Here is a 23994-nt window from a genome sequence, read left to right as displayed (position 1 = left end):
TTGACATTTCAAGCTGTTTCTTTGCCGGCTCTCCAGTCGCGCCTCCCCCGCACAGCCTGAGAGAAACCCCTGTGATCGTGTTACTGGCCCGTGTCAGTGCACTGTATTTGCTGTACAGTCGAGCATACCCACCCCCTGCAAAAAAATACTCAGATTCCAGATATGCATTTAAAGCAGAACAGTTGAGGTGTTATCTACCTATCTTTGCACTCAGCTTGGGTCACTTTAAAAATGCTTCTTTGCAAAGTTCCTATGCTTTAAATTGGGACCCGTGCTGGGCTTTCTTCCTGGCGTGCCGAGAAGGCCGTCTGTTAATGGACCAGCTTGGGAACAGCTGGTATATAGTTACAGACACGTGTTGATTTTCTGAGAATCATTCTGCATAAACAGCTACTATTTCTACGGAGACTGGAAGCCCTTGATCCACTGTCGTGTCAAGGATATATTGTTTGATGGCTTATTTGTAAAGGACAACACAGTGTATAAACCTCTCTCGCTGGCTGGCAGTGTCATCACTGGGTATGTGACAGAGGAGGTAGCAAAGATGTATGCTTGTTTATTGATTACAGAAGAACTTAATATTTATCACTATAGGATCATCGAAACCTTTTATCAGTAACCTATAGAGCTTGCCCGTTGCATCGTCTGTAATCCTATTTGGAAAAAAAATTGAAGCCCAACTACAAAAATGTCAATAAGGTTTTTTCATCAGGAAAAATGTGTGATGCAAAGTCAGGGCTGAGAGGTTAAGCAGAACAAAATCAGATGTGACAAGGCAATTTTTAACTCATGCCCGTGGCGTGGAATAGCATGTCCTCAGGACTGAGCGCAGGTGACGTCGGGTCATGGAGAAATAATTGTAGCGCCTGTTGTTTCATGAGTAAACCTAAGACAGCTGCCTTCTTTTCATGTTCATTTTGGTTAGGCCCGCTTTTTCAACGTGTTCAGCGTTAAATAAAGCAAGGCTCAGTGCTTGTTGTGTTTGTCTGGTCTCTGTGTCAGACTGAAGAGGAGCATGGTTTACTATGGTCCTGTCTGTTGTGTATTTACTCATTTTTGTGTTGTACTTTAACTTTTAAAACATGGCAATCTCATTAGAATAATAAAGTGGTTGTGCTGCCTTCTTTCACATATAGATTTTTTAAATAGTTTTTATCATTGATAAATGCACACTTGATTTTTTTTTTTTATGAGATATGAACATTTGGGCCTTGGCCTAAGATAATCAACTTAAAAACATTAAGTAATATGTTATAAATGATAATCATGCTTAAAACTATGCTTACTAACACTGATCACATATTATTCAGATTTTACAAACTTTGCAAGTGTGTTTTTAAGTGCAAACCCAAGACCATATCACAACCTGCACTCGTTATGGCCTATTGTAGTGGAGTTGAGAGTTGCAAAATGACACACATCTGTTTAATATATTTTAGGTATGTTCTTGGAATATATCCAGAGGAAGCTGGGTACAATGGCTTATATTGCCCAGACAGGTATTGATTAGTTTGATGCAAAATTATTGTATAGGCTTAGTTGTTTTTGGTGCTTCAGTTTCATTTGATTTTGGCGCTTCATATTGTTTTATTTTCTAATAACGTTAGAAAATGTTTAGGTATTGGGGGAAACAAAAATTAAAACAATATTTTAACACCAGCAATGTGATTATTCACCTAGTCGATAAGTAGGGCATATGGGTTGGGCGACACACTGGATTTTAGTAGCAGCATCTAGTCTGTCACTGCGCTGTAACTTATATGGGGCGCAAGATAAATGGCCCTGTTTACTCACCCCTCACAGCCACTTAAGGCATTAGGGTGAGCATAGGCAGCTATGTACAGCATCTGTTCAGAGGGGTCAAAGGGCAGACTGGTGACTGTGGTGACCGTAAACACACAGATTCTGGGTATCGATCAATTCAAGGATGTCCACCAAATAACTTGCATATTTTAAAACAAGAGATTTGCAGGGTACCACTCTTAACATCAATGATACAATTCCATTATTAATAATATCGGTATCCTAGCAAGTCTGCAGGCAGTCTTTATAATCACCGCGTAGTCTATATTCACAGTTTCAGACGAGTATTTCTCTAGCGGTGTTTCAGTCTGCCTGGTGTTCTGTGCACCACTGCCTCTGACACACCATAGACTGGGAAGATAAAGCCGCTGAAATGTCAGCTTCATTCGCGATATCCACTCTCTCAGGGCTTGGGGGGATTAGAGGGCAATGGCAGAAAAATATCTACACGTCTTATGATTCCGCAGCCCCAAATCTCCAGCAGTGAGACGTCGCTAGTGCCAATATAGTCACAACGCCGGGAATGACGGGCAGCCTGTAGCTGTACCTCGTCTGCACTGTGGGTACAAATGCCACCCTCTTTCATGCCATGTCTGGGCTTAGCTGTCCTCGTCTGACTGTCCTCAGTCTAACTCCGTCGGTTAAGCTGAAAGTTTAATTTTGGGTCGACCATGCAGACGCAGAACTGAGCGGTCTTACTTTTTGCCCGAGCTAACAGATCCACTATCAGCCTGCCATTAAAAGCGTGGACAGGATACAGTTAAATGTGATCAGACATGCTCAGAATTCTCCTAGATACTTTTGGACATGGTTCTGTACAAAACTCAGGTTTATACTTATTGAAAGAAATCCCATAACAGTGAACAATGAACATATTGTATATGGGGATCAAGATACTTTTAATGGACAACTTAATAAGTGATCATTGTTCATTACTGGCATCTTATATTCTTAAGTGCATAATGGAGATTAAAAAAAAAAAAAAAAAATCCACTTTAGTTTTTTGGGTCATAAGACAGCAGTTGAATGTGAAAATACAATTTTGAACTTTATAGAAAAGAAAATGCTAGAAATTGATACTATTATTATGTAAGACATCCTCATTAACAGATAGGCAAAATACATTCTTTCCAAAGCACAGACCTATAATGAGTCCTGACCGCGCTGCTCCCGTGTATCAGATGATACGCCGCAGAAGGTTGAAGGTGAAACACAAGGCCATTCACATTCACTGGGTTCCTTTTTCGGCAGGCAGTGTGAAGACAACCAGTTCTGCTAAGAGGAAGGACCTCAAATGGTGTCCAAGTTCTAAAATAAGCCCAAGATTCGATAAGGGGGTATTTTTAGGGGCTTGTTCTTGCTGGGAACTACACTTGCACTTGTTTTGGCACTGAGACCATCCATGTGTCAGGATCGCGTGTGTGTGCCAGGCAGTGTCTTAAGTCCTCAGTTCTCTCTTCAGTCTGAGCTTGTTAAGAATGAAAAACAAAAGCAAAAACGTATTATAGTTCAAATTGTAGTTGGACGAAGGCTATAGCTTAGAACATATTGCTTTGCACAAGAGGTGCATCGCAGTTGGGCTGCATTGTGCTGCCAGTTAAAGTATTGCTTTTTTCCTGGAGATGTGCCTATCTGTTGCTACTGTTCCTGCTTTATGACTTTGTCATTTCCAGTCCACTGTACTTAGCATGCCTCCTGCAGCCCGGTGGGAGCAGCCTGCCTACAGAGCGAGTCTGAGCCACTGAAGAAGGCTTTATTCTGTAAGGACAACTACATCAGGCAGCCAAGATGTAAACAGAAAAACTTATTGTAAACTTAAGAAAGATACAGGACTTTTAATTTTGGCTTTGTGAAACACGTGGTCTTCAATTTATATTCAGAAATTGAATACAGAAACCTTAATATTACAATAAGCATCATAAAGCCAATTTCCTGCATTCCTTGGACCAAAGCTGGAGAAACCATGCGTGAAGTACATCCACAGCTCCCCAAGAAGGAGAGGGAGCAGCGTGGTGGGGTCCCTGCACACTCCCACCCCAAATTCATCCCGATCACTTGCTACATCCACACATCAAAAAAGTTTCCTTTTTTTCATCTTAAAAAATGCAGATATGAAGCAGAGAACGCCTTCTTCTCCAATCTAAAGTTGGTCGATTTCAACATCATCGATACTCTGGGAGTGGGAGGATTTGGCCGCGTTGAACTGGTAGGCTTTTAAAATTCGTATTTTATTCCTCTTACATTCTCTCTCTGTCTCTGTCTCCATCTCTCACTCAAGGGTGCTAGTGATGGGGATGCATGATTCACATTAATGGGCTTTCTGAAAGTAGGAAGCCGTAAATCCTGTCATCATAACCATGAATTAATTGTGTGGTTGAAGTTATAAAAGGTAATCTCTCTACATCCAAAATCTTACAGAGGCTCTCATAACTACCCTCTACGGGACCCACAGAAACATTTTTGTAATTGGGGAAAAAAGTCAAATAGTTTACCTTAAGCATGAAGTCAAGTACCTGGTGGTAAACACATGACTAAATCAAATAATACACAAATGTGTAGTTGTTTCTTATGTGTAGAAATTACTTAAGCAACTAGTGAATTCAAAACATTTTATCAGTCAGTCTAGGCATTATAAATTGCTCCTTTTACTTTTCCCTGAGATGCCTCCTGGCCTCTTGTAGATTAAATGTCAATAACATTTAAAAATACTAATTCAATCCCCACCTTGTCACACCACCAGCAGTCTGCTTTAGCTCTTCCTCAAATACTTTTATGGAGCTCTGATGTGCAAGTGCCAGGTCAAGTCGGAAAATGGCTGTGGTCTATTTGAAGGTAATTTTCCGCTGAGCAGACGGCGCTGATAGTGTCACGATTCCATCGATGTCGCTAAAATAAGGATCAGGAGGGAGTGCCGAGAGGCGAGGCTTTTACGATGCAAGGGAGTTGTTGACACATTTAAAAATCAGGGCGTCTGTCCCATATAATGTACACTGCAATATTGTATTGATCGAGGCAATATAGGTGGCACCTCACCCTGCAGACACTGCCCACACAGACTTTAATGGCAGATACCCAGCTGGTGCACAGTAACTGAGGTGTCAGACCCACTTTCGATTACTTCTTAATCGCCTTTGGTGAAAAGCAACATTTAGATTTTTTTTTAATAGTATTTCTCTCATAAATTACACCAATGAGCTCTGAAGTGCACGGTCTCTCCCACAAAGTCAGTTACTGAAATGAATTAAGTATTTGGCTTCTTTTTTCAATTGAAGTGTAATGCCACAATATTTCAAGAGATATCATGAAATGCCTTTAATCGTCAATCTGAGATGCCCTTGCTGCTTGCATTTGAGCATTAAAAATACAGGACAACATCAACAACAGAAATCCAATCATAATATCCTTCTGGCAATGTATCCCTTCATTAGTCAGTCACTGGCTGGTAAAGAACTGTCTGTATCAAAACGTGCTGCTGTCTGCAGGCAATATCCTAAAAAGTAAAATAAAATGAAATGCCTGATTAGCTTTGTGACAGGTATAATTTACCATCAACACAGCAGAGTAAGATTAGAAAAACATTCAGATTCACACTGCTCCTGAGACTGCACAACATAGTGCTCTCGGGAGTGTTTGCTGTATAGCGATGAGGCAGAATAGTTTCAAAATCTATAGAAATGTGACTTTAGACAATAAATAAATGTACAATAAAAAACTTCACCTCGAGGTGAGAGAGAGCTGTATTATGCCAAGAGATTTTCCATTACATTGTGTAGGTATCGCAGCAAAGTAATTACTGAAAGTCATCCTTTGAAGTTAAAAAGTTTGTACACCAGTTTTCAGCTACCTGTCCTAGCAGTCAGTGTTGTAATGGGTTTGATGGTGATGCAAGACTGTGTGTGGGGGACAGGGTTTTCGACACTGGTGCAGTGCGGTGTCTCTTGGCAGGAACGTCAAAGAAAAGCCCTGCGGTGTAACCTAAAGAGGAACTCCCGGCCCACGGCAGCTCGCGCTTATTTTAGGCACTGCGGCACTGGGAGTAAAAACAAGTGTCCCCTTGCCGGGGGCATCGTGTTCACGCTGCCGTGCTTATTGCTAGACAGCAGTGATCGAATGACCTCCGACACCGACTGCTCCAGGAAACACAATGTGAAAAATGCAGTTCCCAGCAAAAAAAACTATCTTGGGGTTCAGCCATATTTATGGGAGGATTGCACACCAGTCTATTAGAGGAATGAGTGGCAGCACAGAAAACACCACTTTAAACCTCAAATGCTAATGTAGTTATGGCAAGAAATTATAGGGCAAAACAAACCAAGTAAAAACCCTGCCTGTCCCTTTCTTAGGTGCAGCTGAAAAGCGATGAAGCCAAAACGTTTGCAATGAAGATCCTGAAGAAGCGGCACATCGTGGACACGCGGCAGCAGGAGCACATCCGCTCGGAGAAGCAGATCATGCAGGAGGCGCACTCGGACTTCATCGTGAGGTAATGGCCGCCACATGCAGCCGGCCTCTGCGCGCGGAGGGGAGACATGCGCTGCCGTTCCCAAGATGTAACAGCCATGGAATCTACAGAACTGCGTATAAACTACATTTTATATACTGTATCACGTCATACGGTATTTAGTCAGTATTACATCAGAGTGTGAGAATCTGCAAAAAGCAGCTGCTAATGAGTGTTTTAATGACAAAAACACGGCTCTAAGACATGCACCTGGCGCACGCTGCGGGGGAGCTCTGATCCTGCTGAACACTGACGGGACATTGCTGCCAAAGAACAATGAAGGACAGCTGCAATGCCTGTAGAAGCTGCTCGATTAGGGGAAATGTTCTAGAAAGAAGAAACCTCTGCAGGACAGACAGATTGATGCAACAAAACAAAAATTCTCAAAATCAATCATCACATCCACACTTTCTTGTTGTTGTAATAGTGTATTCCTCCTTTTATTTGGTAATGAGCTCACAATGGACAGAGAACAGATGCATCCCCCACATGTAGCCACAATGTCTAGAAGATTGTGTTGCTGTTTTACAGGCTGTACAGGACCTTCAAGGACAGCAAGTACCTGTATATGTTAATGGAGGCTTGCCTTGGAGGAGAGCTGTGGACCATTCTCAGGGACAGGTATGGACCGCTCGAAAATAGTGTGCTTAACGGACTTTAGACCTACTTTAATTAGCTGAAAAATTTTAACCACTTGAATCTCAAATAACGATGGATCTTACAAACATCATTTACATCTTCATCAATAATCTTTTGGCTCTTTATTACTTTTGCTCGTGAAGTAAAATAGTTTTTTGGATTGAGACCATCAAGCCTGACATGTGTGAGTGAGTGCACAGGCCTCGCAGGACCGCTGTATTGAACCTGCGCTCTCTCTCTGTTGGCAGAGGTTCGTTTGAAGACGCAACCACTCGGTTCTACACCGCCTGTGTCGTTGAAGCTTTCGCTTACCTGCATTCCAAGGGCATTATCTACAGGGACCTGAAGCCAGAGAACCTCATCCTGGATCACAGAGGTTATGCAAAGCTGGTAAGTAGGGGGTGGAAATCAAGAAAAACACATCCGTATGAAAATACAGACAAGTGAATGTGTGTGAATCCTGCCTCAGTTCTCAATCGCTCTGTGTTCCTATAGGTTGATTTTGGTTTTGCCAAAAAAATAGGATTTGGAAAGAAAACGTGGACTTTCTGTGGGACTCCGGAGTACGTGGCCCCCGAGATTATCCTGAATAAGGGCCACGACATCTCGGCCGATTACTGGTCACTGGGCATCCTGATGTACGAACTTCTGACTGGAAGGTACGACGCAACACAAACACGTCTTGCACAATTGTAGTATCGCATATTTATTTTCTTTATTTGTAGTTATTTTAGTTTAAATGCTGAAGCGAAAATAACTGAAATTTCTGAGCAAAGTTCCTCCCTGAGAACAACCCCCAATCATAAACAAACTCGGCGCCAAATAGTATAAAGCTGTTTGGAGTTCAGTCAAATGAAAGAATATCGAAACAGAAGAATAATGATTATTCTTTCTTTCAGCCCACCTTTCTCGGGCCCTGATCCTATGAAAACATACAACATCATACTGAGGGGCATCGACATGATTGAATTTCCAAAGAAGATTACCAAAAATGCTGCTAATTTAATCAAAAAACTATGCAGGTGAGTCTTGTGACAATAAATAATTCCCAGTAAACAGGATCATCGACCATTTGATATGTTTTTATATGCCTAATGCTTCTCTCTTTCAGGGACAATCCTTCTGAAAGATTAGGAAACTTGAAAAACGGTGTCAAGGACATCCAAAAGCACAAGTACGTTTCCACCGAATGAAAGGCTTATTTTTTTATGACACAATTACTATGTATGTCAGTTCACCTAGGCTGTGATGTACTGTCTCTCGATAGCATGGTCTGCTAGCCTCCATATCTCCATTACCCTCTCCAGGACCAAAACAAGCGCAGTATTTCATGAACTAAAAGTCTGTTGTGCCCTGTGGAAATGAAAACTGCTTAAATCAGTGTCAAAGCCCTGTTCTCATGCTACCTCTGTTGTGTTGTGTTAATTGAAGGTGGTTTGAAGGCTTTAATTGGGAAGGATTGCGAAAAGGAACACTGACACCTCCGATAATCCCCAATGTAAGTACAATATTTGATCTAATACCTTGACGCACCCTAATTCTAATATTGAAATCTTATACAATTCTTGCTCAGAAATGTATTTCATTAGTTTTTACACCAAGCAGAATGTGTTCGTATTCCTAACAGCAGTAAAATACAATTAGCAAAGGTAATAACTAATTAATATGTTTCAGGTGACATCTCCCACGGACACCAGTAACTTCGACAGCTTCCCTGAAGACAATGATGACCCGCCTCCGGACGACAACTCAGGATGGGACACGGATTTCTAACCCCATTTCCTCAGCCTGCTTCTGTATTGCCTAGGACAGCTTCTGCAGGACAAAGCTGCGAGCAACAAACTGTAACAAAGAGGGGAATTAAAGAAAAGACGAAGGAAAAGTAAAGCTCTGGGTCACCAAGATGCCTTCACTAATGCTGCCCGGGTTACTGCGGTGGCATTAGACCTTAAGTTTAGGTAACAGCAGGGCTCCTTCAGTGTTTTACCTTCACACGTATTACTGCGCTGGTGGTCCTGGGGCAAGGCCGATTCTGTTTGTTTGTTTGTTTATACCTTAGCAGGAAAGTAATGTTTCTTTTGCTGCAAAATCCTGCTCTTCTTTACACCTTGTTTGAAAAAGAAAAAAAAAAAAAAAAAAATGGAGAAGTACGATATTTAACGCCAGTATTCCTCTTTGTCTTTCGGATGCGAGGACTCTTCGATGTAAACTGCAGAAGCGGTTGATTTATGATCCTAGCTGCCTACAGTACTGATCTCGGGATGCTCCCGTACGTTGGCGTGAGTCGAGCCACCTTCGCTCTCATGCCAGGACCACAATGCGATCGGACCGCTCGTGTCAGAGCAGTTAGGACCGTGTACTCTCTCTGAAGTGCTCATGACGAAGCTGAATGTGTTTATTTCTGAGTCAGTGGAATATATATAAATGTGTTTATCTCTGGTGTGTCAACACTGATCTTGAAAGCACAAATGTTATGTTTTTGATTTCCTTTCTCTACTAAGGGTTGTGGAACTTATGAACACAGCTGAGAAGGGCATTGTTATTGAACACTTCGCCACAGACCTGTGTCACGGCCTTAGCGCGGGCCGGTCGCTCGTGCTGGCAGTTGTGGGTCAGAATATGCAATTTATTCATGTTCAGCAATGCGTTTAGAAGGATATCCAGATGCTTCAAATTGAGGATATAATATCCCACATCCCTAGAACATACTACATGCTAGTTTGAGATCACGCTAATTTAATGACATTTAATTTAATGGCGAGTGAGAACTTTAATATGAAGAGAAGATGTAATGGTGTTCCTGAATTGACACTTAAAAATCAGGCAGAATTGGAAGTCTAAATTGAGAGGCGTGAAATTAAAAAAGGACTTTGTGCCGGGAAATGAATAACGTCTTACAGATCTCCAATTCACACCAGACTCATGTGGTGTCGCACATTTTGAAAGCTCAGCAACGAAGAAAAATCCTGTACGGAATTGATTATAATGTTAACAAATTCATCTTGATGAGAGTTTTACAGACGTGCAGTCTACGCTTTACCACCAGGTGGCAGACTGTTACAGGAGTACAGGACAGGATCTGATAAAAGATCTATTTATTTCATGATGACAGAGCGGTTATAAACTCAAGTATGTTACAAGAGCACCACCTGCCTAATCAGAAGATCTTTAAAGGCGGCACAGAAAAAACTATTATCTTATGTTGGAGTTCTCTTGTGGGGAATGGTGACAGTTATTGTTCAGATATACTTATGCTCATTTCAGCTGATCAACAATGGTAGCATTTACATTTAGTATTTTTTATATTTAAATTTATTCTAAAGGTGACACTTAGAAGCTGGGTCCCAGTCATTTTGAGTGTCCGTTCTTTTCAGTATAGATGTACTTCATATTGACACAAATCTGAAACTGAATGACCGATGTGCAATGAAAGTTAAAAGAATTCCATATTCTAGGTGCAAAAGCTCCATCATTTACACTGTGCTGGATTAATAAGTGTAGAAGACTTATTCTACAGTAGGACCACAGGTAAATGTGTGTGTAAATAGATAGTTTAGTGTCAATATTTTGTGATACATGTACAACGTTTTATTTTTAGAGTATTATGGCATTATGACTTCATTTGAATATTTGAGACTCCGTGCATTGTCTTTGGTTTCATCAGACTTGAATGATCTCATATTTGTTTAACATTATCAACTCAAAGACTGTATTCACTCCCACACTAGTTTAGACTCATCCATTACCTGGCTGTTTGGCATTGTTGCAAGTGCCTTAAATTGATGGCATCCAAAAATAACTTACAAATTTGGTGTAATGCTGCATGACGAAGACAAACACCTCAAAATGTTGTCCTTTCTTAGCTTGCTGCTTTTTTACGGTTCTTTCAGCTATTTATAAGCCTTTCTTACAATAAAATGTGACTTTCAAAACATTAAGTGATTCCCTTATTTCTGTGGCTAAGCTGTAAATCTGTTAATTAGATGCTGCATCATTTCTGTGAAATGTATACTATTTGTGCAGGTTAACTTAAACAAGTAACTATACATCCTACTGGGTTAGATGTATTCCTAGTTTGCTGTGCAGTTGTGATTGGCTGCCCCGCACATGCAATAAACACAAGTGTGCACTTCAATGAATGTATGCAGGCCATGACCTTACGTGAATCCTTTAATGATTCAGACTCAATTAAGATATTAAGCTGTATACCTGGACTACCCAACATAAAGGTGCTGCCCCATTTAACACTGAATATGTTTCTACAGTATAAAAATACATCATAGAGTAGTATAATATATGATTTACATATTACTGGGTAGTATTTCTAGTAGCTTGGAGCAACATATTCATTGATATGTCCACAAGACATTTATGCTACAAATTAAGTGAGTAGGAATGTAAATCTCTCGTTACCATAGTCATTTTCTTTTGTGAGAGATATCGGTGCAGTACATTAAAGTCTGGGATAATAATGAATGTGATTCATATCCTTGGGTAACAGCTCCCTCGTTCAGACAGTCTGCGTAGGATTGCACAGTGCAGCTAGAGAGATAGGGTTCTCTCAGTGCTCTGTTATTAAAGCATCCTAAAGGGACAATAATAATCCACAATTTGAAACACTATGCTGTGTACAAGCATTGGAGACTTTTTTAAGACTGTAAACCGGAGGACTTTCCACAATATGAAATGGATGCTATTTACGGTGAGTAAGAATAATCAAATGCATGAAATTGTAATCCAAAACTACTCCTCTTAAGGGGCAGTTTTCAAAACACGACAGAAGTGTAGCTCAATCATGGCTCTGCACAGCATAATAGGAATATTGCTTCAAGTTACTTTCTTGTATATGCAACTCAGTTGTTCCAATATGTTTCAAATCACGGTGAAAACCTCATTTACATCCTTGACCACTTGTCTGCAATAAAGCAGTCATATTGCTGGAACTAGAAAAGAGAATGGCAGTTTCAGCACATCATTTTGACCAGAAAGAAGTTGCTTTGTCCAGTGCACAATAGCTACTTGCTGTCCCTCGATGTGTTAACCTGTTTCAGGCTATTTTGCTTGCTGTAATAGTTAACATATACATGTCTTTCCCCCACCAAAAACAAAACAAAAAAACAAAAGTCATACTGTGGTTATCATTTGCACTCAACGTTGCCTAAAATATTTATTTTGTCTAATAAGCTACTTTTTCATTCTGTTCTGTATTTTTCGCTGCAACTTTCATTGCAGAGTGCCTGTTGTATACTTTATAAAGCTAAAATAAAGACAAGTTACTTTTGGGTAGTGCTCGACTGCATTTCATTTTATTCCAGGCCTCTACTCTGAGCCAAATGAGTCTCTGTCCAAACATTGTACTTAATATATCCCAATCAATAGAACACCAGAGTCTCAAAGTTACATTACAGTTGCACACAATCACTCACGCATTTCATTGCCAAAAGTATTGGGACAAACCCACCAGGACCTGGGAAATGGCTGGGATTACCCTATGTCTGATGCTTAAAAGGACTCCTCTTCTGAAACACTGCTCTGGAATACTAACATCATCCACCATTTAGAAATGTATCTAAACTCTCTCCTCTCCCCCTGTGCTCAATATAAAAAATAACCCCATTATCCGTACCATGCCGTGTATTTTCTTCCACGCGGAGAGCTCCGCAGCTATGAAATTACTCTCCAGAGGAAGCGCTCTCAGGGGCAAGGCCAGGACACATTGATCAGGGTCTCGGGACAGCAGTGTGTTACAGCAGCTCCCATGCAATTACTGTTCTGGGAACAGAATTAGATTTCTGCAGCTGGCTGGCCACAAGTGTCAGCATTATGTCTCACAAGAAAACAAGAACCATGGGAGCTGAATTATTGATCACATTTCTTCATAGAAAGACATTACACTGCACATATTTTGTGATTTTTTTTTTTTTTAATTGAGGTCAATCAGCACAGCAAATGAAAGTGTTTGAAAGTGCGGCCTAGACGTCTCTACACCCTTAATGGTGTGTAATGGCTTTCATGGACTTTAATGGCAGGCATCACTTTTAACGTCTAGGAAGAACCACTTACATTTTGACACTTCTATGAGCTATATCACATGAACGACTGTGCTAGAGCCGTGCCCTTAACCAGGACTGTGACAGGTTTATGGAAGGACCCGTTTAAAGAGTACGAGCCCTGATTGTTTGCCCACTGGTACAGCACCCTGGAAAGAAACATGTTTGTACTGGAAATGGTTCAATGGATGCCAGATAACCCCTTCGGCCGGAAAATGGGATAAAGACAGCAGGAGTTCAGAACTACCACCATATGTCATGTCCAAACTCATTACACACAGTAGAAGTTAACTTGATAAGGGGCTACAACCAAAACTAGAATCAAGAGCAGTAACACGCCTCTTTAATGAGCATGTTCTCTCAAATACCTATACAACCTTTCTATACTTGAAGATAACTTTTACATAAATAAAAATAGATGCATTCCAATAGAGCAATTAAAAGTATGCACGGTTATTATAATGCACCACTAATACGCATACCATAATAAAACGCGTATAATGCTAATCAAAGCCGTTTGATTAATTCATTAAACGCATCCTTGGTGAATCCGATATAACCCCTTACGTCGAAAATGATTTAGGATATAAGGAAACACTCCAAATGACTTTAAAATCTGTATTTGTTGAGACAAATAAATAGGAAAGGACAAGTAGATCTGTTCAAATGTAGTTCAGTACAGTCCACTAGATGGAGCAAAGTGCGTACCTGTCCCTGTAACGCTGTACCTGTGTCTCTGCCTCTCTTTTCTAATGTTTAATCCATTCCGCTCCTCTTTTAATTAAACCCAAATGACTGTGTATTTATTCCCCACTTTACAGACGTGGCTAACCAGTGAGGCTCATTGTAATGTGAATGGATTAGGCAGCAAGCAGGCATTTCCAAACAGGATTACCTGGCATCCAACCAGATGCATCGGAGGAGCACAATGCTTGTGAAAACCCGCTAAAAGCCGAGCAAACGGACTGTTTGTGGAGATGCCATGGCTGCTGAAGTCTGATTAAGACACGGGGGTTCAGTTGTGTTTGATCTCTCCTCATCAAAGGGGCCTTCATTTTACACTACTGTAAGCACTGCTAAAACAAAGCCCCAAGACCAAAGCGTCGGCATGAATGCTGCCAATTCACGGTTAATGAAGTGTATTGAGCGTTTGTCTTGTAGTTGCCTATTATAACCAACCCCTGTCAACAGCATCACAAAGCCTTTTTATTTAGGAGGTTATCCGAAGTATTTGGCAGACATGTTCTTATAAACTGTTCAATCGTTAGTGCATCCCGTGGCTGCAAGCCTTTGACCGTGCAGGTGCCTTTTTATTACCAGGGGGGGTATTTATAAGGAGTTTATTGAAATCCAAGGGGTCATCAACATGTTTATTTAAGGATGCGCAAATAGCCCCTTTATGGACGCGTCATTACATCTAATGACAAACAAAGCAACATGTGTATAGTGTGTGTGGAAAACTGCGCCCTAAAATGTCAATGATGTTCATGTCATTCATATTCGCCTAACTTCGGTGAAACTTCGAAATGATTGGAATTGGAAGCCGATTACAATATTGGAATTATCATTCTATTCTTATTGATTGCAACACACATACTACAATGGTTATAATAAACACCTTCACATGCACTTTTAGCGACACCTTATTCGTTTGACACACTTTCGATATGTGACGCCACAATACTTGTCTGAATTAGTGGGGGTTATCCACCTTACCTTGGTAAATTCGTTAAAAAAGTATTTTCCTCTGCAATATGAATGTGCAGACACATGCAACGCTGTTAAGCATGCGCAGCAACATTATGTATCTTTTAAATGATACATTTGGTTCAAACAGCTATATCCAACAAGAACTACTTACAACCAAGTCAACTATTAATAAACTAGACTGGAAATAGACTGTTATTTTAATTGCATTTGAGGAAGATCAATCCAATAACAAGACGCTTCTTCCCATCCACGCCAGGCAGAAGACGACGGAATGGCAGCTCTTGCGTTGGAGAAAAATGCCTTTCAAGTCGGGCTCCATGCTCGGGTCTATTCATTTATTTTTGGGACCGAAGTTCAGAGAGACCGATGCGAGTTGCTTATCGCGAAGTGCTAATCAAGCCGTGTTTGTTTTAGAGCACTTAGGCTGGATGATAATTAATTCGGTAAACTTTTCACTCCATGTGATTTGCATATCCGCCTTTGATCTCCGCCGCTGGCTTAATCAAGTGCATTTCAAAGTTCTCCCATTACAATTACGGATCAAATGCTGCTAATGGACCGAAAATGACGAATAACCATCCATTACAAACTCGCAGGACAGTCTGGGTTACCCAACTTTTTTTTTTTTTTGCCCAGACATGTTATTTAACAGTTATGCACTTCATTCAAATTTCAGTCTGACACACAATTCGCTCATATAGGAAAATACCTGTTGTTTGATATGCAAATTAATTATTCGGAGTCAAATCAATTAATGTATTAATCGAATAAAGCATTGGATTATCCAATACAGCTTAGCAGCACTCCTTGTTTTACATACATGTGCATTAAATACAAATAAACGGGCTCCAAAATGAGATCATGTAGCCTATTTTTTCAAGCAGCTTAGTGTATAATAATTAAAGATTGAGCACAGTGAGAAAAGTACATTACACCCAGCTAATGTTGACAGAAAATAGGAAAAAACAAGTGCCATAAGCCTTTTAGGAGGTCCTCTTACAACTACCATGGGTTTAATGATATCCTTTAAATCCTGACTAAAGCATGGGCGCTGCGCCGAGATGTTTTGGTGCGTGATTGATGTCATTTCATTGATAATTATATATCAACATGATTGTGAAATCCCAGGATGAGAATTCGCTTCCAATGGGTTCGTTTCTGTGGGGAGCGTCATAAACCCCCATCTCTTTGAAATTTCATCCCTGTCTTTGTTAAACATAGCTAGGGGCGGGAATGCAAACAACTGCACATGTATAAATCCGGCACCAGGACGCCTGGATCTTCAGAAAGTCGGCCACGAACTCCAGCTGAAGGCTTTCACAGGACTATACTGCAGGCAGCCCGACCGCACTGCGCTTCTTCTGCCACATCGCCGTTTCACCGCAAAGCTCGACCATGCATCTGCCTGTACCTGTGCTGCTGGCGGTGTGTTTTGCCCTGGGCGGGCACTGTGATGCCGGGCTGTTCAACTCCAATGCCATCAAGAACCTGCCCGGCGGAGCCCCGAACCCCGGGCACCCGGTCAGCGCCAGCCCGGACGTCATGACGTACGACAGCGACAACAAGAATGTGGCCATTGACACCTACCAGGTAAGCACCGTTTAGCAGTTACTCTTACACAAACACGTTTTAATTCTTCACCTTCATGTCAAGATCTGGACTTGTACTGTATTGTAGTCGACCACATCTATTCTCCCGAGCTATCCTACTGTGTAATCCAGCCTGCATCAGATAACCCTCTATGGAAATGGCTTTAAGAAATGGTGCCATTGCTAGAGCTGCGGTTGTTGCAACACCGTGCACAGACAGGCATGTGTGCTAACTGCGCCTGTGCGGGCTTCCTCCCGCAGAGCTACACTTGCGCGGAGGACGAGGAGTGCGGCGCCGAGGAGTTCTGCTTCGGGTCCCGGGGGCTCTGCCTCTCCTGCCGGAAGCGGAGGAAGCGCTGCGCCCGGGACGCGATGTGCTGCCCGGGGAACCGCTGCAGCAATGGTGAGCACCAGCCGGAGCACACTGCACTCATTAGCCTGAGCTCCTCCAGAGTGACGGGGCAGCCTAAGCTCTTAAACAGGCATAATCTTCTGCATTCATCCTTGTGTGGTGCAGCTCCACACACTTGGGCAATAACCAATTTGATCTCTTTCTTGTGTGTGTGTGTGTGTTTCAAAATAGCAGGGTGCATTTCACATTAAAATGACTGACGTTTTCAAGCAGCACTTCTTCTGAATGTGTGGTTTCAAAGGGATGTGAATTGAGTTCTCATCATTTTAACCCTGTCTTTGCCCTTTAGGAGTGTGCTTGCCCGCTGATGCCGATGCAACGTTTCATGCTGGCATGGAAGAGAGTTTTCCTGACAGTTTTGCACCAGAATATCATTCCACCGTGGAGCCCCATCCCAGGCAAACTACTGTCCCTGCCAGACCGCAAACGCTTAAAGGTACGGCTGTGGTTTCACTAGCACAATCTATATACATTTAGACCTTCACCACAGAAAACGAGTTGCATGTGCTATGGGGAATGTGGATTAAGTTTAGCTTGTACCAATTCAAATTTCCTTTCAAGGTCGCTAAACTTTGCTTTGATCTTTCCAGGTCAGGAAGGCGATGTGTGTCTGAGGTCCTCTGACTGCTCAGATGGCCTGTGCTGCGCTCGCCACTTTTGGTCCAAGATCTGCAAACCGGTCCTGAAAGAGGGACAGGTGTGCACCAGGCACCGAAGGAAAGGCACCCATGGTTTGGAGATATTCCAGCGCTGCGACTGTGGGGATGGTCTGGCCTGCCGGACGCAGAAGGGAGATCATAGCAGCAAGTCCTCCAGACTGCACACATGCCAAAGACACTGATCACTGCCTCCTACACGGCAACAAGAAGATGTTCATACGGCCCTTGGAAGGTTTAAAGACTGATGCTTTGGTTTTGTCGGAGCATTTCAAATGCTAGAAGAAGAGTTTACATTCTCTGTTTTGTTTTTAATGGCAGAGAAGTGTTGATTGTTTCTCTTTTATGGAACTCCAGCTTCACATGAATTGCAGTAAATTACTGTATTGTAAATATTGAGGGTGGCACTTATGTTGTAATTCTGTTTATGGCAACACAAGTATTTTATGAGAAGGTGCTGCGTGGGTATCCTAAAACAAATTCTACCATACTATTGTATATTTGTAAACAATGTGATTATATGGATATTTAGAATCTGCTATAAATGCCTTTATTTTTTACATGAAATAAGAAATGTAAAGATATTTAAGTGTTTTATTGAAACATAATAAAAAACCTAACTAATGAACTTAAGTCTTATTTTTGACCCCCCTCCAGAGCCATTATATAGGGAAACAGAAGTATTAATTACCTCTTAAAATAATTGTTACAAATGTAATCAGAGCCTTTCCACATCTAGTTAGAATTTAACAAATACACGTTCCAGAGTATTGCATGCATTTTGAAACCACTCTACATTTCTATATACCATACTGAGAAGGACATTAATAAACCTTAAGTCCATAAGTGTATGCATGTTTGCAGATTAACCAATCAATCCTCTTGATGGCATGTTCCTATTTAATGCCCTTATCGTCAACTTAATGATCTTTAGTCTTGCATTTTCTGCCAAAATTCAGATTTATCAATAGGTATACCGACTGGTTTCACTGTGGTAATGAAGATGCTCCTCATATTTTACTGTGTCACTTTGACAGTAGTTGGTTAGAATTCACTGGACACCATATGGCTGTTTATAGAGGTGTTTGTAAAAGTATCAAGCATCTCAGGTGAGAGGCCCTCTTGCCACTTTCATTCATTGCTACTGAAACATCATGCCTTTCCCCTTGAGAAACCATATGGTTTAGCATATGGGAACATGGTTTTAAAATCTCAGATTTCTTCCAATGCGCTAATGATCCTGAGGTTTGGTGTCATTGGATACATTATTTGAAAAAAAATAAAAAATAGTATTTAAAGTATTTATGGCATCTTAAATAGGTTGTATAACTAAGAACATCCAACCCTTTCAAACAATTCGTCCGGAAAGGATATCTGTGACAACATATTGAAAAATATAATGTAATGATTGTGAGATTTCCAAAAGCTTAAGTAAGTTGATGTTTACAAGTAATCTGGAGAGAATATACAAGAAATCAAATATTACATGAACACTTTTAGTCCATATCAACTCTATTCACAGGTTCGTTGGGCAGAATACAATATAAACAAGAAACACATAAAACTGTAGTATAAAGTATTCCCGTCCTCCTTTAGAAACAATGTTATTCGGTGCTTCATTTAACCGAGTTACAGGGTATGTAAACATTCGATTTCCACCCCATTGGTGGGAATACCAGTCTAATATTGCAGATATTTAACTCAGCTGGAATCTTTTTTAATTGACTGTTTCAATGTTCAACAAAACATGACAATCTGTAATTAATAAATTAGTATATAATAATATTTATTAAACCAAACAAATCACAGAAACTCAAGGAATGGTGAGAACACTTCATTGTATGCTGAAGGATTAAAAATTGCTCATACATGCACATGGGGAGTTATGTGTGTGTGGGGAAGGCTGGATCACGTTAGATTTGCCAGGCCTGGTCTTGTTCTGTAACACACACACACTTTTGTACTTTACATTTCATTTTAAAATTTGTTATGGAGATATATGGCACTTTCAAAAACTCTTAGGTTTACATCATATTGCCATACAAACTTTAACCATTTTAATAGTTGTTCTCGCATATTTAGTGCAGATCTTCGAAACTAAAAGGTATCACACACACTTTCATTGACTTGCCCTTTTTAGCTGTCTGTTAGATTTTCGTCTTTAAGAACGTATTGTTTAAGTTCCACGGAATTCCTTCCTCTTTTTAGGTAATTAGAAACTCAAGAGTTTAAGTCTTTACTTCAAGCTGTCAAGAGAGACAAAGCAGAAGGGTAGGCATTTCAAAGCACAGGATGTACAGTTTGCAATTGTCTCTTCTACATGGGCAACATCCTAGACTACAGAGTCTCCCCTTGCTTTTGTCAATACTATCAACAACTGAGAGACCCAAAACATCTGTGGTAGGAATCTCGACCAACACAATAGTGCAGAGGAAACTAAAAACCACCTGCTAGACATACAGTAAAGAAGATAATTCTTTGGGGGGAAAAAAAGGGAACAGGCATCTTTTGGATTCCAAGGGGAGTCGGAGCTATTTGATCTGCTCCCCTTAAGGGAAGCAAGAGTTACTGGAGCATGTTTTTGGTATTCACTCATAACTAATCAGCAAACATCAGGGTTAAAGGATGGATTTCCCTTTTTCTCTAGGGTCAATAAAACAGCAATTCAGCTCCAGTGAAAAAGCAACACAAGCGTGAATGTTTACAGACTACCTCAAAAGCTAAACTCCTTTGAAGTTCTAATCAATCAACTCTCTATTGCAAATGGTATTTTTTCTCTCCATCAAACTCCCTGTGGAGTCTGAAAAACCAACAAACCGAATAGTTCAAGACAAACTCAGTTCAATTATGCTTTTAAAAATATGTTCTGAGCTGTTATACACTGTTGATCTTTAACTTCCATAACACTGTTTTATTGTTTTTGCAGAGATGTAATGTGCACAACATAAAACGAATAAGCAAGAAAAGAAACAAACCAATAAATAAATAAAAGCATTTATCCTCACTTTATAGATTGTTTAATGTGCTAACAAATATACATTATGTATGTTTTTGATTAAAGATGTTTAGTAATTATTAAAATATATATATTTTAAGGAATATGTTTGGTATGAATAATTTTAAACCGTTATGTAAAGATCTATGAATTACCATATTTCTACTCATTGTATCTTTCCTCTTGATGCATCTTATCAGAAGACAATACAATGGTCAAGGTTTCTTTCACATGTAATTAATCACAAATTAGTTTGTTTTACTGAAAAATCTGAAGTTTACTCTGTACCATTATAATCTCTTCCAGTTTTCATCTTTGATACAACTGTTCACTCTAAGGGAAGTGTAGCCCATTTACTGGTCTCCACAGGCACACAGTAGGACTCTCCCATTCATGCAAAGGTACAATTAGACTATAAGGACCTCTTACAATACAATGATCAATTTATTGACAGTTGCAACACTCTGGTGCTGTGCTTTTTTGTATCTGCTTGGAGCAGCCCTAAAAGATCAAACAATTCCAAGCGAAAGAGGACTGACAGCAAAAAAAAAAAGACAGTGACCAAAGAACGTGTGCATTTGAAAGACGAAAGGTTAGGGTATGCTATGATCGGAGACTTTGATCTTCTGAACATTAAACTGATATTGAATGCAAACTGGTAATTTAGTCCAGGCCAAAACAAAAGAAACAAAGAGCAAAGGGGAGATTTATTTATTTTAATTAAAGCATTAAATTGTAAACTGATTCTGTCCCCCTGACGTACGATGCTGAAATAGCTGGAGATCTATGAGAAGAACAGATCACCAAGTTTATCTTTTACTGCACAGGTCTGCATTTACCTATAAACAAAGAGCATAAAGGGAATTGTCACTATCTAGCAAAGCCTTGATCGGACAGCTTGGAAAAATGTATTTGTATGTCTCATTATTGACAACTGTTAAACTCAGCTTTTGGTGCAACAATTCATTACCATAAGCATAAGCAATCTGTGCAGGAAGAAAATTTGAAAAATATGGAAAAAAACAAGAACAGAAATGCATCATTACCTCCTTACAATAAGGATTATGCCAGCAATACAAGCCTCATATATAATTTGTCCAACTTTGTGGGGGATATTAAACCTGATTTATGCATCCAATTAGGATTGTCTGTTAAATGTCGTGGAATTTTAGATGTCTTCTTTCCTTTCTGCGACTGAGTGTCTTATATTTTGGCTGAGGCGTCTTGGACAGCCTCCTGCCAAAGTGTCACTAAGCTCCACCACAAGCATTTAAAGGCTTCATATCAAAACACCATAACCTCTGATGAGCCAGCTGTTCTGAATTTTCTCTCCAGTGTACGCAGTGATGGCAGTGAAATGAGAACCGTGAAGCTGCACTCTTGAGTTGCAGTCACTCTTTACCACTCAGTAGCCAAGCACGGTCGGGTGGATTGACCTTTGGGATAGGTTATATAGTCGTGTCGATTTACGTATTCCTCAACATTCCTTAAAGCGACAGACGGGTTTTAATTAATCCTCCTACTGCTAGTTGTTCAGTTTATGCGCTGAAGGCGTTCATATATATATACACACACTTTTTTTTTTTTTACATGTTACCTTTATGTGTTGCGATAGGTATGTATGCCCAAATGATCAGAGCAATAGTAAATTAGTACCATAATAAATAAATAAGACAGTACATTTTGCAATAAAGTGCATTTTAATCTTACTAAATATGTTTGGATTTTCTTCTGAGGCCATAGATGCTGAATAATGAGGCCTTAAGTGCAATACTGGGAGAAGTAACTTTAATCTTTTAATATCACTGCACAGGTATAATATAAGAGAAGGGCCAAGAACAGTTTTTTTTTTAAATAAATAAATGAAGAAATGTAGCAATTAAATATAAACAGGCTTCTGAACCAATACAATTTAAAATGTGTTACAGAGTAACCTGTACTTAATAATATTCTTGCATTCAATAATTGTACCTGTCACCATTTTTCTGGAAACCCTGGAGACCACGTTTCCTGCAATGGGTCTCTTAAAAGAGTAAACACATTATAAACTATGTAGCAGTTAGTAAACATTACACAGTTAATTATTCATGCTGTGGCACTAGAGAATACACAAAACAAATTACAATGAGAATAGTGCCAACATGCACATTTAATGTTTCACACGAGTAAAAACCATATCAATTTCTGTCCACAACACAACTCTACAGGAGGATAAAATTAAGCTGCATACTTTTGTACTGTCCAAAAGACACAAAGAAGAAACAAAATGATGAGCATGCATGGATTTGGGATGGACTATACTAAACTATACTATACTAATGTGGAAATCAAACACCAAATTATGATCCTTATTGACTCATGTTTAGTATTAAAGCATTTTTGTGGCGACTCTGTAGTTTCTGTCCTTGTTGGTGAAGACGTTTTATCCACATCAGACAGACAAACCAGACTACAATGCACCACAAAAGGGACATTAGAAGTGGTATACTTAGCGCTTTTTACATTAGTAAGGAATATTTTAATGGCGATATGTGATATGAGATCACACATTTTGGTTACCATAAAAGGTTAAGAAAAGGGGATACACAGAGAAAGAACATACATTTGAGCAGGATTTTTAAAACCCAAAAAGAGACGCTATAATAAGCATGTATTACCTGCCTGCAATGTCCTTCCTCTTATCTAAACCTTTGGTGTTTTTGGCGGACATTTAATTGGACCCTTCCCCGGTTTAGGTGGGGTTACACAGATGCCTTAACCTCTAATTATTTTATTTTGTTGAGCTTTAAGCAGGTGTAAAATATGAAAGATTCTCTATTACCTTTCTTGTGATGCAAGGATAACATCTACAGGCTTGGCATATAACCTTTCCAGCATTTTCTAAATTAACATATTACATCAATAAGGATATGCCACAGTATCTGTCTTTAATTTAGGTAATGTGGATAATTAGGCACCACCAAGATTGCTGCCTACATCTCATGTATTTCTACCTACTTCTGATGTTCGGATCAAAGTAATGAAAAAGATAGCTTGACAGGGCAGGAAAAAAAACACCAACTGGAGATATACGTGATTATTAATTAACTCTCCCCTTCCAACACTTAACTGCTCATAACCAGAATCATATTGTATATGTTCACTCATGAATGCTTTCTTTAAATAACCAACTAAAACATATAACAAATAGTGAAAAATGAATAGATCTGTGCATGTTACAAAAGTCATAACCATTGCTCTATTCTGTTTTCATTTAACTCTGTATGCACCTATTTCACTTTGAATCTGGAATAAGTAATACTAGACTAATCAAAGGTTCTGATGAGATTTAAACATCAGGAACATTAATAATCTATTTTTTCAAGACCAGATTTACTCAGACGTCATTTGGGCAGGTAAGCAGTACATGTGTTATATAATCGTGAAAAATCCAATGACTCGAGTTTCTAAATGTGTTTAAACAGTTGTGTTACTTACAAATAAAAACAACCAGGACCACAAAACACAGCCACTCTAAAGCTCATTGGAAAAGAAGGCAAAAACCTTTGTGAAGTGTGCACCTTTACAATGGGTAACCCTCTCCTAATACATACACTTTTACAAGCACAAATCTGACTGCACCGCATGAAGATTACAGAC

The 23994-nt window shown here is 39.9% G+C and overlaps 2 protein-coding genes across 3 annotated transcripts in view; both read left to right on the top strand.

Annotated features, from left to right (window-relative positions):
- The window catches only part of prkg1b (protein kinase cGMP-dependent 1b), a 118305-nt gene extending 107428 nt beyond the window's left edge, over positions 1–10877 (top strand). For both annotated transcript variants that reach the window (XM_066693947.1, XM_066693946.1), the window contains exons 10-18: positions 3913–4009; positions 6147–6286; positions 6836–6925; positions 7192–7333; positions 7439–7602; positions 7843–7965; positions 8055–8117; positions 8375–8441; positions 8618–10877. In XM_066693947.1, the coding sequence (XP_066550044.1) occupies positions 3913–4009; positions 6147–6286; positions 6836–6925; positions 7192–7333; positions 7439–7602; positions 7843–7965; positions 8055–8117; positions 8375–8441; positions 8618–8716 (985 nt within the window). In that variant the 3' untranslated portion in view covers positions 8717–10877. The remainder of the gene's footprint in view (positions 1–3912; positions 4010–6146; positions 6287–6835; positions 6926–7191; positions 7334–7438; positions 7603–7842; positions 7966–8054; positions 8118–8374; positions 8442–8617) is intronic.
- A 5073-nt stretch (positions 10878–15950) lies between these two features.
- Positions 15951–17988, top strand: dkk1b (dickkopf WNT signaling pathway inhibitor 1b). Its single transcript, XM_066693564.1, has 4 exons — positions 15951–16293; positions 16554–16695; positions 16994–17140; positions 17295–17988. The coding sequence occupies exons 1-4, from the start codon at positions 16099–16101 to the stop codon at positions 17543–17545; spliced, it is 735 nt and encodes a 244-aa protein (XP_066549661.1). The 5' UTR covers positions 15951–16098; the 3' UTR covers positions 17546–17988.
- The last annotated feature ends 6006 nt before the right edge of the window (positions 17989–23994 follow it).

This window comes from Amia ocellicauda, chromosome 20 (genome assembly GCF_036373705.1).
Source record: "Amia ocellicauda isolate fAmiCal2 chromosome 20, fAmiCal2.hap1, whole genome shotgun sequence".
NCBI classification, from domain to species: Eukaryota; Metazoa; Chordata; class Actinopteri; order Amiiformes; family Amiidae; genus Amia; species Amia ocellicauda.
The sequence above is the reverse complement of the archived record's forward strand: the minus strand, read 5'-3'. Positions and strand labels throughout refer to the sequence as shown.